This window comes from Pan paniscus, chromosome 12, assembly GCF_029289425.2.
Source record: "Pan paniscus chromosome 12, NHGRI_mPanPan1-v2.0_pri, whole genome shotgun sequence".
Classification (NCBI taxonomy): Eukaryota; Metazoa; Chordata; class Mammalia; order Primates; family Hominidae; genus Pan; species Pan paniscus.
Window position 1 is genome coordinate 41,843,425 of NC_073261.2, and position 17,626 is coordinate 41,861,050.

Here is a 17,626-nt window from a genome sequence, read left to right on the forward strand (position 1 = left end):
GGTCTTTATTAGTAATAATAGTTTCACAAAATGTTCTAAATCTTACTCTTCATTTCCTGCATATTTCATGATCGAAATAAAATCTTTTACTTGTTATTTCACTGTATGACCATGGAAAAGTGCACAGTTAGTATCCTTGATTTGAGGAGATCCACAATTTTCACTCTCTGTCAATGCTAAGTCAAAAAATGAGGTTTACTGTTGTATGTGAATGTTGTCTCTGGGCAGGGCAAAGCCTTTCTTGCTGCACACACAGCTAAGTGCTCAGACACTACTGATTCCTACATGCCTTTTGCAGTCTAAATCCCTGCTCACAACTAAATGAAAAAACTCTTCTATAGGTTTTTAGTGATAATTGGAAAAAAAATTGTCAAGCATATTTTTCTCATACGTGTACTCTATATACAGCAAACACTGATATCTGCATTGCACATTTGTGATTAAAGCAAAATACCAGTCAGCACACTTTATAATGATGTGCATAGAGTTAGTTAATAAGGGAATTTTGCGAATAACTTATAACTTATTCTATTTTCTCTCTAAGCATACCTTGCCATAGGTGCTTCATCAATAGCATGACATATCATTTTTAAAAGTTTTTTGCTATAAGAAGTGCAACTTTAAATGATTTCCATAGTTTAGATCTCAATTTCACCTTTATTCAGTTCTATACTGAGAAGCATTATTTTGCATTTTGCTCACGTATTTTTTCTGGAAAAATTCAATAGGCTTATCAGAGAGACAGATTATTGCTCTAGATTGAAAGATTATAAAAAAATCCTTCCACAGCTTCACCACATTTGTTGGGTAGTGAAGACATTCTTCAACAGCAAACTCACAGCCTTACAGTTATTTTATCACATTACTTTTAAAAGGAGCTTGGTAATAACATGACCTCATCTTGTTGACACAGTATATACTATGTTTAACTTCCAGTTTAGCTGCTGCCAACTCCATAGCATCCAAATAATTGTCTTTACTCACAAGGTTTATGATATTTGGAGTTCAAGTTAGGGAGGAAAATTCAACATCAAACCCTAAACTGCAATAATGATAACAAACCATGATTCCAAAATATCTTTTTAAATGAGAACTTACATATTACTATTAAGCGTCACTTCTGTGAGTCCAAAAAAGTATAAAACATCAACTCAATTTCCCTAGTAGAAGTGCTCATTAGTCTAGAAATAAATCTCCAGAACTGAACAAAAGCAGTTTTCAGTCTCCTCTTCAATACTTTATATTGTGCTGGTAAATAGATGAGAATCAGTTCTACATGGGGCAAAATCTAGCTCTTCTCACAGTGGAAAATGAACATCACAAATAGTACTCTTTGATATCTTGGTTATTAGATGATTATTTTTTTCCTGAAGAGAAAACTATGAAAACATTTTCACATATGAATCAAGAATTATGTTTTAAAATCACCAAATAACCCACTTTCCATCAGTTTCCACCTAAGATCTGCAAGTTCTTCACCAAAAACTTACAAAGAACTATACAAGCGAGTAAAGTAGTGGTAGGAATGACAATATTATTAAGGGTTTTTTTAAATTGAAGGGCTTTAAATTACATTATATGTTAATTCTTCCATCTTAAAAAAATGAATTCTCTCATGTTGGAAAAATCCTCTTTTTTTACCCCAATTCTCCTTCGTCTACCATCTCTTCTCCTTTTGACATCCCAAAATTAATGTATCCGAACCCAAACATGTATTTTTCCCTGATGATTCTGCTCCATTCAGTCTTCTATGTCTCAGTTGTAAAAGGAAAATAAATCTTGGGGCCCCCAAATCACTAAACGAAAGGTAAATGTCAAGCTGGGAACTGCTAATGGCAAACCTGCCTCCCATTCTATTCAAAGTGACCCCTGTGCTCACTGGGATAAATGCATATCTCATTGCCTCATTTGGAAAGGCTAATCAGAAACTCAAAGGAATGTCTCTCATCTACCTATGACCTGGAAGCCCCCTCCTCGCTTTGAGTTTTTCCATCTTGGCCTTGAGTTTTCCCACTTTTCCAGACTGAACCCATGTACATCTTACACATATTAATTGATGTCTCGTGTCTCCCTAAAATGTATAAAGCCAAGCTGTGCCCGTACTACCTTGGGCACATATCATCAGGACCTCCTGAGGCTGTGTCATGGGCGTGCCTCCATGATCTTGGCAAAATAAGCTTTCTAAATTAACTGAGAACTGTCTCAGATTTTCAGGGTTCACAGTCAATAGCAACTCTACCCCTCTTGCTCAGACAACTGGATCATTAAACTCATCCTGTACTCCTTTCTGGTTGCCTACCCTACATAATGTCTGTAAAGACATTCTGTTGGCTTCACCTTCAAATTGTTTTCAGAAGCAGACCTATTTCTTACCACTTCATCATCATCCCCAGTCCCTTTCTCCCCTGAGTAACTACGGCCTTCAATTTGTCTTCCTGTTTCAACCCTTGTTGCCTCAAAGCCTATTCTTCACACAGCAGCCAGAATGGTTCCTTAAAAAATGTAAATCAGATCGTGACACTTTTCTGCCCAAAATCCTTCCATGGTTCTCCATTGTTGTAGCCAACAAGGTCTTGCACGATATATCCTTTATCTCTTGTTCACTCTACTGTAGTCACACCAGCCTCCTCTTTGCCCTTTGAGCATGCCAGGTCTGCTCCCAGTTCAGGATGTTTGTATTCATTTTCCTGCTGCCTGGAATGCTCATAACTGCACCACCACATAATTCATTTATTCTCTTTCAAGTCCTTGTTCAAATGACAGCTTCTCAATGAGGCCCACTCTGACCACCCCAGTTAATTCACAACCTCTTCCCCAGCACTCCTAATCCTCTTTGCCTCTATTTTTTTCCTCCAATACTTATCACATTTTAGTATTCTACATAATTTACTCATGTATGGTTTATTATTGCCATCCTCTGCTAAAATGTCAGTTCCATGAGGGCAACAATTTTGATATGGATGGTTTACTAATGTGTCTCAAGCACGTAAAACAGTTCCTGCTACAGAGATCATGCTCAATAAATTTTGCTGAACGATTGCATTTTCATAAGCATTTCTGTCCTTCCTACAAGTTATTGTTCACTGCTGTTAAGCTCTTTAAGATTTACAACACATCTGTCATTTTAAATTTTGATTAAAAAGCTTTTCTTCTCTACCCATTTTCTGCAGCAGGAGAGCTGCCCTCAGTGTCACCTTCTCAGTTGAAACTATGGTGCTGAATAAGGGAGAATAAGAGAGCCGTGAATGGGGAAGGTAGCTCAATGAATTTGGTGGTGAAGCTAAACTATTATCACCATCAAGAAAAGACCGTCTCACGAACTGCTGTCAGCCCAACTAAATAACAGAGGAAAGCCAGTATCATCTTTAAATCCTACTATTATCTGTTGTGCTGAACTTCAAAGCAACTTGCAGACTCACAATTATGTGACTTCCAATTATATCAACAACAAATGTGCGGCAACAACACACAGAAAGAGTGTGGATATTATTCATTTATATGAATACCCTAAGTTATCAAGCTCATTTTATTAAAAAATCCTTATTTCTACTCTATAAAGCAAAGGTGAAATAACATGAAAAACAAATCGTGCATCATCTGCTTTTTATATGTTGCCATCCTCTTTTCTCAGTAATCATAAAGTATCAAAAATACATTTGTAATACTGATTAAAAATATATGGTATAACATTACATAAATATATGAGAAGCTCAGTAGTGCAGGTAAGATAGTTAATGTTTCTAAATAGATAAAGGGAAGATAAATGAAAAAATACAAAATTGTTGTGATTAGGATTCATTTATCATTGAATGATAACCAAAATTATATTTGATATTGTTATTATTAATATCCAATCAATTATAAATAATATGTGCAATCTTATTTGTAATTTTTATGTTAAATTGCATCATAAAAAACAACTCACTTTAGATTATATGTATCATATTCAATGGATGATCTTGGCACTGCAGGGATCATATAAAGAAATCCAAGATGTTCATTTTCACGTATTATTTTAATGATTTGCAAGGGATCACGAATGTTGGCTTTAACAACTTCTTCTCGGTCGTGAAAAGTGTACTTAGGGTAAGCTGAAGATCTAGTCCCAAAGAGACCTCTTTTTCCAATACCAGTACGTGGCAGTTTAGGAGGAGAGGGAGAGAACACCTCAACATAGGGCCGATGAATCTAAACAAAGCCAATTTTTGAAAAAAAAAATGAGTCTTTGCACACATACACACAAGAGCAGCAAAATATTACCTTCAAGGACTAATTGCCATATTGCATGAGATGTCTAGGGCTCAAAGGCAAGCATTTTGGCACTGAAAATTTTCAAACTATTGTTAGGCAGTCATATTCCTTCTCAGTACTCCCTATCCAGATACGCATCCTTTTACCACAAAGCAGTCCCAGTTTCAGCTTCCATTGCCTTCTCCTCTCCTTTAACTCAATGTTTATTACATCAAAATATTACCAGGTCTTTGATGTCCATGGGAGCCCTCTTCCCTCCTTGCTTAGTTACTCTGCAGCTATCTTTTCTGGGACCTCTCCTCCCAACCTCCCCCTCTGTTCTGACCACCTTGATGCTCTTCAGTGAGTGGAGTCTTGGACAGCTGTTATTGTAACTCATAATAACTTTACTTCTTTGTGAATATGAGGGGCGGTTATATTGAGTGTTGGGAATCACTATGCGATAGCCTTAGAGAAGCATTGATTTTATCAACTAATATTGGCTGTTTTTTAGACCAGTGCTTCTCAAACTTTAAATGTGCAATGAATTACCAGAGTTTCTTACTAAAATGCAAATTTTGATTCAGTACAGCTAGGGTGGAACCTGAGATTCTGCCTTTCTAACCTGCTTTCAGGGGTTTGGATCCTGCTGACCATGGACTACACTTGGAGCAGCAAGGCTGAGTCCCACTGTGCCATGCCCACACACTCCAGCTTTGCTCTAGTCTCTGGGCTTCACTGTCTGTGCTCTCAGTGCCACTCGCACCCCCCAAAAAACTTGGGTGGCATCACCCATATCTGTTCCTCCCATGGAGGAGGTTAATCACTGTGTTTGAAGAAATTTGACACTAACTCCAAAGGTCATCACCTTGCCTCTCTGATAGTATAGGAGTAACTGGCTTTAAGATAAGAGTCACCATAGTAGACCTGCTTTGTTGAATAACTATTGTAAATATACGCATGAGTATTTTATTGCCTATTAACATAGCTGGCAGAGGCTGCCATTTCTGCAGGGATTTATTACTACAAGCTCTGTGGAACAACTTCTCCAGAAAATTTGTACTCACAGGGAACATTATACCCCAACTCTGATTAAATATACTTTGTCCAATAGCAGTTTGACAACACCTAGCAAGTTCAGAGCTGAAGGAAACACATCTTTGAACGTAAAAGGTAAAATGTGTGTCTTTGACTTCTTGGCCAGGGATGGCAGCAATAACACTGTTCTCTTCTGAGAATGAATAGGCCAAACCTGAACCAGAGAAAACACACATCACCTTATCTCAATGTTTCAATGAGGGCTAGTCCACTTTAGTATTTTTATGAGACTAAAGTGTTACTGTTTTAACAGAAAATGCATTTATTTTATTTGTTCTAGTCTTTAAAAAGTCTTACTGCATTCTAAGTGGAAGACTTCTTCCATAACAGGGTTACATATTTTCCTCTGAGCCCTAATTTCTCATTATGTAACTCAGTGGGAAAATGTGATTCACATTTTCCTCCCATGGAGGAGGTTAATCACTGTGTTCTGCTGTGTTCTTTAGCAGTAACATAGGTTCAGATTTGGGGGTGGGAAATAAAAAAAGCATTTATTCATAAACTGTACAATGCAGTACTCCTCCCTGATGGATGCCCCATCCGATTCGATAAGTCAATTTCTTCCTTAATTAACAGAGGCCTCCAACTTTCCTTCCTGCCTGCCTTCCTTTACCTCCCAGGAAATCCTCCTTGTTGCATTTCTATTTGAAACTCATTCAGATAAATCAATATCTGAAAAAATTACCTTTTTCTCAGAATAAATACCTTTCTTATTTTATGTAAAACATCCCATTTTTCATATTTCTCTTTAATTCCTAACTCTTTACTGAGTTCTTCACTGAGTGACAGCTACAACCAGGAAGCATAGCTCACAACCTAACATTCCTTTTCAGCCCCACTTTTATCCCAGATATCTATACACGTTCTCTCCTTTTCTTTAAATTCAAATTTTTGAAGCCCTCTTTATGCCAAATGAATTAATTTACAGGCAATTAAATCTTTCCTGGCTCAGATCTTTTCTGGAGAAAGAGCTCCCTCTGGCTCCACTTCACAGACACCATAGTAACTGAGGCTTTATAATTCCATCTAGTTCATCATATGATTTCATTCTTTCAGGATGATCTCACCCAAACCCAAAATAAGCTCCTGTCCATCTAGCTTCTCCTCAAGCTCCCACCTCTCTCATCTTATCTATCCCATTAACTTTCCACTCATTCTTCTCAGCTTAGTGCAACTCCCAAAGGTGGCTTTTTATTCACTGACTGGCCCCCCGATGGCCAGGTGTAAGAGTCCCTTTTATTTAGTTTTTCATTATTTTGTACCTTAAACAACTAAGGAGAGCTCTTATACCCCACCGTGCTGAGTGTTCACTTGTCCACCTACGTACCTCCAGACTCTGAAATCCTTGAGGACAGACCTTGTCCTCAACTGTGCACGTCTAGCAGTTCTAATCCAATGGTTGGACCCAAACCAGCACTCAGTGTGTGACTGTCAAAGTTATCCTCTCAACCAAAACCTCAGAGAAATCTTGGCTCTACTGGTATCTTTACTGTAGGTATACCTTTCATATTTTCTCCCCTTATTGTTTTTTTTTCTTCAATTATCTAGAGATATTCATTTAAAGGCAAGCTCTGGTGATTTCTTCCCTGAGCTACCATTTCTTTATGCCTTTCAAGGCAACTTCCTCGCTCTACAACTCTCACCAGCTACACAAATTGTCTTGCTAGCTGGCTTTGTCTCACTTTATTGCTCTTCACCAGGGTCTTCAAAGATTACCATTTTTGGTAAAAATGATGAAAATTTCAAAAAAGTTATAATAACATTCAAAATACTATTATATCTTCTTTATCATGCAAAAGAAGGTCAGAAGGCACTGTACAGATGGTGAAAGTTTCCTTTATGATTTTCTTCCACTGTAAGAGTTTTCCTTAAATAGGATGAAGAAATGTTATATTTCCCAAACTCATTATGCAACCTTATAGAAAATGACTTTGCTTCTATTCTTATGAGTTAAAAGTATGCTAGCAATGCTATACAAAACAAAATTAAGTTAAAAGAATCAATTAAGTATTTTAATATTATACCTGCATTTTTTTCACAGCATCTTGATGCTCAAGAAACGGAGTAGATGATGTGGCAAAACTTTTCTTTGCTATGCTTACTGGACGTTTAATGATTCCTGCAGTCATTAACTGAAATCGGTTCTGTTCATGTATGTATTCTGGCTGCTTATGATCTTGGTAGACTTTTAGCACTGGCTTTGGGAAATAGAGAGATATGTTAATTTTTATTAACATTCGTATAAACTTGTTTTATTTTTCACTACCTTTGGACTCTTTCTCCTGTTGGAAATTGATCTCCTTGGACTAATTTCCTATCAAAGATGCAGTCCTAATAGTTAACTACCACCATTGCCTGTCCCTGGCCTATTGCTTGAGTAAGACTTTTCTACCTAGCTTCCATTAATTTTATACTTGAAATTATCAATGAATACTTACAAGAATAAATTACAACAGAAAAGGCTCAGAAGTATGAAATCATATACTCCCTAATTATCCATTACAAACCCCCATCATTTACTAATACTGCTACTATGGGAAGAAGTGCAGAATTCTCCCACCAAAATCAAAATCATCAATCACTTCTCATAGCCATAACTTATTGAAGATCTAAAAAAAATAGGTGGCATTATCTTAGGCTATTCAACCGAAAATTATGGCAATAAAACCCCAGCTTTTAACATAATAAAGTGAAGAATTCATTATAATGGCTTTTTGTTACTAAGCATTATGAGTTTATCATAATTGCTAGTCTCTCATATACTGGGATAAGAAAAAAAGGCTTGAGATTAAGTAAAGGAAACAGCAGTTAACTTTTCAGTTACATTGCACTTGTTTTTAGATAAAAATCCCTTTTGAGCCACTCACTGAAGAAAGGAAAAGGCTAGCTGTTGCTACAAAGATGAAGGAGAGCTAAGTTATGTAATAGTGCTAAAAAGGAATAGAGAACAGGATCACAAGTTGAGAACAAGAAGAAAAAATGTCTGTTTACACAGGGTGACTTCACAGAGACCAAACAATGATCTATAAAAATGATGTTAAGATTAATGCACATTTGGAAAACCCTTCTCTAAAACCTACTGAAATTAATAAGGAAAACAAATAAGCAGATGTTGAGGGATTTCATTACCACCAGATCTGCCTTACAAGAGATCTTGAAGAAAGGCACTAAATACAAAAAGAAAAGTCTATTACCAGCCAATACAAAAACACACTTAAGTATATAGACCAGTGACACTTTAAAGCAACCACACAAACAAGCCAGTGTAATAAACAGCTAACAACACAATGACAGGACTAAATCCACACATATCAACACTAACCTTGAATGTAAATGGGCTAAATAACCTGTTTGGCAAGTTGGATTAAAAAAACAAGACCCAATGATATGCTGTCTTAAAGAGACCCATCTCACATGCAGTAACACCCAGGGACTCAAGAAAAGGGATGGAGGAAAATCTACCAAGCAAATGGGAAACAGAAAAAAGCAGGGGTTGCAATCCTAATTTCAGACAAAACAGACTTTAAACCAGCAAAAAATTTAAAAAAAAAGACAAAAAAGGGCATTACATAATGGTGAAGGGTTCAATTCAAGAAGACCTAACTATCCTAAATATATATGCATGCAACACAGGAGCACCCAGATTCACAAAGCAAGTTCTTAGAGACCTACAAAGTGACTTAGCTCCCAAAGAACAATAGTTGGAGACTTCAACACTCCATTGACAGTATTAGACAGATCATCAAGTCAGAAAATTAACACAGATATTAAGGACCTGAACTCAACATTGAACCAAATGAATATGATAGACCTCTACAGAACTCTCCACCCCAAAACAGCAGAATATACATTCTTCTCATTGCCACATCTTCTAAAGTCAACCACATGATCAGACATAAAACAATCCTCAGCAAATGCAAAAGAACTGAAATTATACCAAACACACTCTTAGACCACAGTGCAATAAAAATAGAAATCAAGACTACTAAAATTGCTCAAAACTATGCAATTACATGGAAAATAAACAACCTGCTCCTGAAAGAATTTTGGGTAAATAATGAAGTTAAGGCAGAAATTAAAAAGTTATTTGAAACTAATAAGAACAAAGATACAACATACTAGAATCTCTGGGACACAGTTAAGGCAGTGTTAAGAGGGAAATTTATAGCACTAAATGCCCATATAAAAAATTAGAAAGATCTCAAATTAACAACCTCCAATCACAACTTAAAGAACTAGAAAAGTGACAGCAAACCAACCCCAAAGTAGCAGAAGACAAGAAAGAACCAAAATCAGAGCAGAACTGAAGGATATTGAGAAATAAAAAAAATTGAAAAGATCAAAAAATCCAGGAGTTGGTTTTTTGAAGACATTAATAAGACAGATAGGCCATTAATAGCTAGATTAATAAAGAAGGAAAGAGAGAAGATCCAAATAAACACATTCAGAAATGACAAAAGGGATATTATTGCTTACCCCACAGAAATACAAATAACCACAAGTGATTACTATGAATACCATATGCACATAAACTAGAAAACCTAGAGGGGATGGATAAATTCCTGGACACATACACCCTCCCAAGATTGAACCAGGAAGAAACTGATTCTCTGAACAGACCAATAATGAGCTCCGAACTCAAGTCAGTAATAAATAGCCTAGCAATGACCAGATGGATTCACAGCCAAATTCTACCATATATGCAAAGAAGAGCTGGTACCATTCCTACTGAAACTATTCTAAAAAAAATGAGGAAGGGGGACTCTTCCCTAACTCATTTTATGAGGCCAGCATCATCCTGATATGAAAACTTGCCAGAGACACACACACACAAAAGAAAACTTCAGGCCAACATCCTTGACAAACATTGATGCAAGAATCCTCAACAAAATGCTTGCAAATCGAATCCAGAAGCACATAAAAAACTAATCCATCATGAGCAATTAGGCTTTATCCCTGAGATGCAAGTTTGTTTCAACATATGCAAATCAATAAATGTGACTCATCACAGAAACAGAACTAAAGACAAAAAAAACATGATTATCTCACTAGATCCAGAAAAAGCTTTTGATAGAATACAATATTCCTTCATGTTGAACACTCAATAAACTAGGTATCAAAGAAACATACCTCAAAATAACAGCCATATATTACTCACAGCCAACATCACACTCAATTGTTAAAAGCTGGAAGCATTCCGCTTGAAAACCGGCACAAGATAAGGATGCCCTCTCTCACCACTCCTATTCTACATAGTATTGGAAGTCCTGTCCAGAGCAATCAGGCAAGAGAAAGAAATAAGGGGCATCAAAATAGGAAGAGAGGAAGTCAAACGATCCCTGTTTGCAGATGACATGATTCTATATCTAGAAAACCCCATAGTCTGCCCAAAAGCTTCTTCAGCTGATAAACAATTTCAGCAAAGTTTCAAGATACAAAAATTAATGTACCAAAATTACTAGCATTCCTGTACACCAACAGCAGTCAAGCCAAGAGCCAAATAAGAAACCCAATCCGATTCACAATTGCCATAAAAAAGAATAAAATACCTAGGAATATTTTAACCAGGGAGGTGTAAGGTCTCTACAATGAAAATTACAAAGCACTGCTCAAAGAAATCAGAGATGACACAAACAAATGAAAAAACATTCCATGCTCTCCGTGATAGGAAGAATCAGTATCATTACAATCGCCATACTGTGCAAAGCAATTTACAGATATAAGGCTACCACAAATGACATTCTTCACAGAACTAGAAAAAACTATCTTAAAATTCATATGGAACCAAAAAGGAGGCTGAATAGCCAAGGCAATCCCAAGCATAAAGAAGAACACTGGAGGCATCATGTTACCTGACTTCAAACTATACCACAGGGCTACAGTAACCAAAACAACATGATACTGGTACAAAAACAGACATGTAGACCAACAGAACAGAATAAAGAGCCCAAAAATAAGGCCGCACATGTACAACCATGTCATCTTTGACAAAGCTGACAAAAACAAGCAATAGAGAAAGGACTCCTATTCAATAAATGGTACTGGGATAACTGGCTACCCATATGCAGAAGATTAAAAATGGACCCTTTCCTTCCACCATATACAAAAATTAACTCAAGATGGATTAAAGACATAAATGTAAAACCCCAAACTATAAAACCCCTGGAAGACAACCTAGGCAATACCATTCTGAACATAGGAATTGGCAAAGATTTCATGACAAAGATACCAAAAGCAATTGCAACAAAATCAAAAATTGACAAATGGGATCTAATTAAACTTAAGAACTTCTGCATAGCTAAAGAAACTATCTAACAGAGTGAAAAAACAACCTACAGAATGGAAGAAAATATTTGTAAGCTATGCATCTTTGGAGGTCTAATATCCAGAATCTACAAGAAACAAACAAATCTACAAAAAAACCCACAAACAAGCCCATTAAAAAGTGGGCAAAGGACATGAACAGACACTTTTCAAAAAAAGACATAGACATAGCGAACAAGCATATGAAAAAAAGCTCAATATCACTGGTCATTAGAGAAACGCAAATCAAAACCACAATGAGATACCATCTCATACCAGTCAGAATGGCTATTACTGAAAAATTTAAAAAAATAGAAAAGTAAATTACGGAATATTCATACAATCAGATACTATGCCACCATTAAGTGTAAAAAGCTAGATGGAGAGTATTGTATTTATTTGTAATATGACAAATAAAATAATAAAAAATTAAAATAAAAAATAACAACCATTGTGGAAAGTAGCATGGTGACTCCCCAAATAGCTAAAAGCAGAACTCCCATTCGAGCCAGTAATCCCACTACTGGGTATATACCCAAAGGAATATAAATTGATCTATCATAATGACATATGCATGTGTATGTTCATTGCGGCACTATTCACAATAGCAAAGACATGGAATCAGTCTAAATGCCCATTATTGGCAGACTGGATAAAGAAAATGTGGTATATATACACCATGAAATACTACACAGCCATAAAAAAGAACAAGATCATGTTCCTCAGAGGAACATGGATGGAGCTTGAGGTCATCATCCTTGGCAACAGAAAACCAAATATCACATTTTCTCACTTATAAGTGAAAACCAAATGATGACAACACATGAACAAAAAGAGAGGTACAAGAGACCCTGGAGTCTACTTGAGGGAGGAGGGTGTGAGGAGGGAGAGGAACAGAAAAAAACAACTATTGTGTACTACACTTAGTACCTGAGAGATGAAATAATCTGTGCAACAAACCCCCATGACCTCAGTTTACCTATGTAACAAATCTGTACATATACCCCTGAACCTAAAATAAACGTTAAAAAAGTTACACATAAAAACACTAGCTGCATCCTGTGTGAAGGTGCAGTTTCACCTATGCAGATCAGGCAACAAAAAATTGGAAGAGATTATAGTATAACTTAGGTTAAGGGTGAAAATGCAATTTAATTTAGGCAACATGTGTACATTGGATTGAGAAACTGGTTTCCAGGTAAAATATGTGTGAATTAAGTAAAATTGTATGTTAAATATAATTATATGGAAATTAATATACAATTAAATATAATTATACGTATATGTAATTTTTTCATCAACTCCACAACACCACTCACAGGGCCCTGTCTCATAGGAATATAAGCACCAATACAAAAGGATAATACAATTTTACTGTACCATTTGAAATACTGGCAAAACAACTTGAATGTCTCAAAAGAGGAGAATGATTTAGTAAATTATGGAATGTTCATACAATCAGATACTATGCCACCAGTAAGTGTAAAAAGCTAGATGGAGAGTATTGTATTTATTTGTAATATTTTCATGAAAATATTACAAATACACACAATTACAAATTGTAAGTTTCATACATTTGTAAAATTACAAATAAATTTGTATAAAATTGTTTCAGCATGGACAAAGGCAAGAAAGGACATATACTAGATTTCGTCAATGTTAGATGGCATAGAAAAGGGGGTCAGAGATTGGGGAATTTGGAGGTAAGGAAAAAATGTAAAAGAAGAAGAGTAGAAAAGAAAGAGAGTAGGAGAAGGAGGGGTAAGGGAAGAGAGAGAGGAGGAAGAAAAGAAGAAGGAAGAGGAGGGGAAAGAAGCAGGGGGGAAGAGGAGAATAGGAAGAAGAAGGGGAAGGGAAAGGGAGAGGAGAAGGCAGTTGAGGGGAGGGAAGTCAATAACAAAAATACATTCTTACCAACTCCATAAAAAGAAGTCAAACTGCAGACACCCACAGGTGTGAAATTAGTCACTAGACTATTAAGCTACTTTCTCTCTGCATGGTGAAACTTCAGGTCATTTTCACTTTTTTCCTTGTTATTTTTTAATATTGTATGAATTATTTTATTCATGTATTATTTATACTGTGCAAGTTATGTTAGTATATAACATACTGCCTCAAACTTAGTAACTTAAAAACTAACATTTATTTTGCTAAAAATTCTGTAATTTAGGCAGAGCTCAGTGGGGACAGCATCAATGCCTCAGCTGGTGCCCAGTGGAGTAGAGGCAAGCTGTCCCCACTGAGCTCTGCCTAAATTGCAGATATCTGTCAGTTGATACAGGCTGTTGGCTGAGACTTGTTCAGATAAAATCTCCTCAGAGAGATCTTTCTAGTCACCCAATCTAAAGCAGTCTCTTCTGAGTCTCTACCATAGTCCATGTGCTCTTTTCTTTTCTTTTTTTAGAGACAGGATCTCACTCTGTCACCCAGGCTGGAGTGCAGTGGTATAAGCACAGCTTACTGCAGCCTCTACCTCCTGGGCTCAATGACCCTCTCCCTTTGCCTCCCAAAGTGCTAAGATTACAGGCATGAGCCCATGCGTTTGGCTTATTTTTTAAATAGTTACTATCACTAGGTGAAATTGTTCAGTCTGCTTATTTAGAATTACTAGAATGTCAACAGGAATCTTGTCTGCTTTGTTCATTTTTGTTCATTTGCTTTGTTCATTCCTCAGAGCATGGCTCAAACCCTGGCACAGAGTATGCACATAACAAACTTTTAATATACATGAGTAGATGGCATTGGTGACAAATTAAACAACTTTAATCATCAACGGTTAGTGATACACTTTTGTCAAGTGAAGGCAAATACGTCGGAGAGAAATAGATGTAAAAAGTTTCATACTAATTCCATGGGAGAAAAATGGGAAGGAGGACTTGGTGCCCCACACAACATGTGGTGGCGCAGGCACACTGAAACCTGAGGAAGAGGAGGGCAGCAGTCAGTGCCACATCCACCGTGCAAATGAAGGTTCAGTGTCAAGCCAACAACAATGGTGACTTTGCATTTTGTGTTGATTCCATTTGTATTGGTTTTGTATTTTCTTTGTATTTAAGGTGTCAATTTGTTTATTAACAATTAGAATTAATTCCTAGCATAATAGTTTTTTCACACAAAGTAACATCAAATAAAAAACAACAAATCAGCATTACGGATCAAGAATGCTTTCCTTGAAGTGAAATCAGTACTCAAACTTAAGTTTGAGAAGCAAAGAAATAAGGATTAATATCCATAATATATTTTTAAAAACTTAAAAATAGATAAGATAAAGACAACTTAATTATTTATTTATTATTTTTTTGTTTGAGATGGAGTTTCACTCTTGTTGCCCAGGCTGGAGTGCAATAGCGCGATCTCGGCTCACCACAACCTCTGCCTCTCGGGTTCAAGCGATTCTCCTGCCTCAGCCTCTCGAGCAGCTGGGATTACCGGCATGCACCACCATGCCCAACTAATTTTGTATTTTTAGTAGAGGCGGGGTTTCTCCATGTTGGTCAGGCTGGTCTCAAACTCCCGACTTCAGGTGATCCGCCCACCTCAGCCTCTCAAAGTGCTGGGATTACAGGCGTGACCCACCACGCCCAGCCCAAGACAACTTAATTTTAAAGTGGACAAAGGTTATGAACAGATAATCCACATATTAAGTAATGTATGTGGTGATGAAAAATGAATAAGATGCAAATTATAACAACAACGTGATGCCATTTTTAACATATCAATGTAGCAAAAATAAATAAAAAACTTATAGCAACAGGTTTGGTAAAGATGTGGGCAAACAGGCCCTCTCGTACACTGTAGGTGAAAAGGTAAATTTCCAGAGGGCAATTGGGTAATGTTTTTTGAAGTTAAAAATGTATATATGACCTAAAGATACCATTTCTAGGAATGCATCTTGATGTTTATAAAGACAATGTCATTCAACACAGCATTATCTGAAATAGCAAAATAAAAACAAAATAAAACCAAATAAAAGCAAAACAAAAAACAAAAATGAAATTACTTGAGCTCACATCAATATGAGAACAGTTAACCAGTACTATGTTATGGCACCTCTATGCAACAAAATACAGTGTAGCTGTTAGAAAAGACACCTCTATATGCAAGGATTAGAAACATTTCTATATGTTTAAGTGAAATAAACACTTTTGAGATCAGTATGTATTGTATAATCTTAAAACTATCTATGTTTATAGACACAAATATAAGTGCAAATACATTTGAATAAACAAAACAGTCTGAAGGGCACACCAGTAATGATGGTAGCTAACGTCTAATGGTGGAGAGGACAACTTTCACTTTTTAATTTTTTCGCTTTCACGGCTCTTTACATGCGATTATAATTATCCAAGGGCATAAATGGTTTCTAAAAATTAAGTATTTTCAACATGCACACAATTTTTTAAATACAAAGGCATGTACTTTGAAAATAATAAAACTATATAACTAAATATAACATTTGCTAAACTTCTCAGTGTTAAATGGTACCCTAATATCTAAAAGTGCCTAATAGCATACATAGTTAAGTATCTGTATTGTACATAATCCTAGAGAGGACTTATCTGCCTGAAAACTTTGTTCACCACTGTATCCTTCAACTTAAACAGTGCCTAGAACTTAATATTTGTTTAATAAATATTTACCGTATTTACAACTACATAAGCAGTTATTATCTTTTAGCTTTTCATTCCTTCTTTGTCAATTCAGGGTCTGGAAATGACTTCTATCCTCCAAAGCAATTTTACAACTTCCTCTGTGGCTACAGAGGCTAAAACAATGGTTTTTGAACTTACCAAAGGCTCTAGTTTTATAGGCTGCTGTCGTTTTCTTGTCTTCTCCTGAGCTTTTGTAATGTGCCTAAACGTTAGGATTTGTGTATCAGACTCATTTTCTGTGGATGTCACATAACTCACTCTTTGTTTGGCTTTTATATTATTCAGTCTTGAAAGTGCAGAATTTTCGGCATACTCTTCAATATTTGTCAGGTCAAATTCACTATCTGTGGCCCGAAAAGTCATCCTTACTCCTGAAACGAATAGGTGAGGAAAAAGAAAATGAAAAGTAGATCAAAAGGATTGGGGAAGGAGGCTACTGGAGAGGGACTTAAGGACTAGGAAGAGTTGAATTCGCTCACTTCCCTCAAATAAAACCCATCAAAGTCACCCCAGTCTTCCCGAACTGAGGACTTGAACCAAAGGAATAAAAAATTAGAAACTGTGCCTAGGCTTCAAGAACCCCTGTAGCTAGGGTGGAACCCAGGAATTTGCATTTCTTGCAAGTTCTTGGCGGATGCTGCTGCTGCTGCTCATCTGGAGACCACACTGGTCTAGATTTGGAAGGACAAAAGGAAATGTAATTAGTATTGAGATCAATGTTTCTCACCTCCTGCGGAACTTGTTCAAAATGCAGCTAATTCTAGTACACGCAGTCTGAAAAATACAGTATAGGTACTCAAGAAGAAACAAAGGAAAAAAAAGAATTGAGGGCTAATTTCTTACACAGTGCTTCTGGAGCTTTAACGTGCAGGACAATCACTTGCAGAGCTTGTTAAAATGAAGGTTCTGATTCATACACTTTGAGTAGCAAGGTCCTAAAACACTAGAAATATGAGCCTTTTGTAATGGTCTTGCACTCTGCACCACCACGCACACTTTCACCCCATTAGATGAGTGGAGATACTTCGAAACACCTTCCAAAATAGGGTTAGCACAAGAGGTCTTGAATCAGGTGTCGGCAGACCTAGGTTTTATACAGATCAGTGCTGGCCAATAGAAATATGAGAGCTTTGTATGCAATTTTAATTTTCAAGTAATAGCATTTTTAAAAAAGAAATAGGTGAAATTAATTTTAATAATGTTTTATTTACCATATACAAAACATAATCATTTGAACACACAGTATAAAAATTATAGTGATATCTTATGTTGTCTTTTGGTACCACGCCTTCAAAATCCAGTGTGCTTTTTACATATGAGCACATTTCAATTCAGACTAGCCA

At 36.4% G+C, this 17,626-nt stretch overlaps 1 protein-coding gene across 1 annotated transcript in view; it reads right to left on the reverse strand.

The window, feature by feature from the left end:
* The window catches only part of DNAH6 (dynein axonemal heavy chain 6), a 303,480-nt gene that overhangs the window by 285,468 nt on the left and 386 nt on the right, over positions 1-17,626 (reverse strand). Inside the window, exons 2-4 of the mRNA XM_057301281.1 lie at positions 16,422-16,654; positions 7,353-7,526; positions 3,926-4,188 (exon numbers count right to left, since the gene is read on the reverse strand). Coding sequence (XP_057157264.1) covers positions 3,926-4,188; positions 7,353-7,526; positions 16,422-16,646 — 662 coding nt within the window. The 5' untranslated portion in view covers positions 16,647-16,654. The remainder of the gene's footprint in view (positions 1-3,925; positions 4,189-7,352; positions 7,527-16,421; positions 16,655-17,626) is intronic.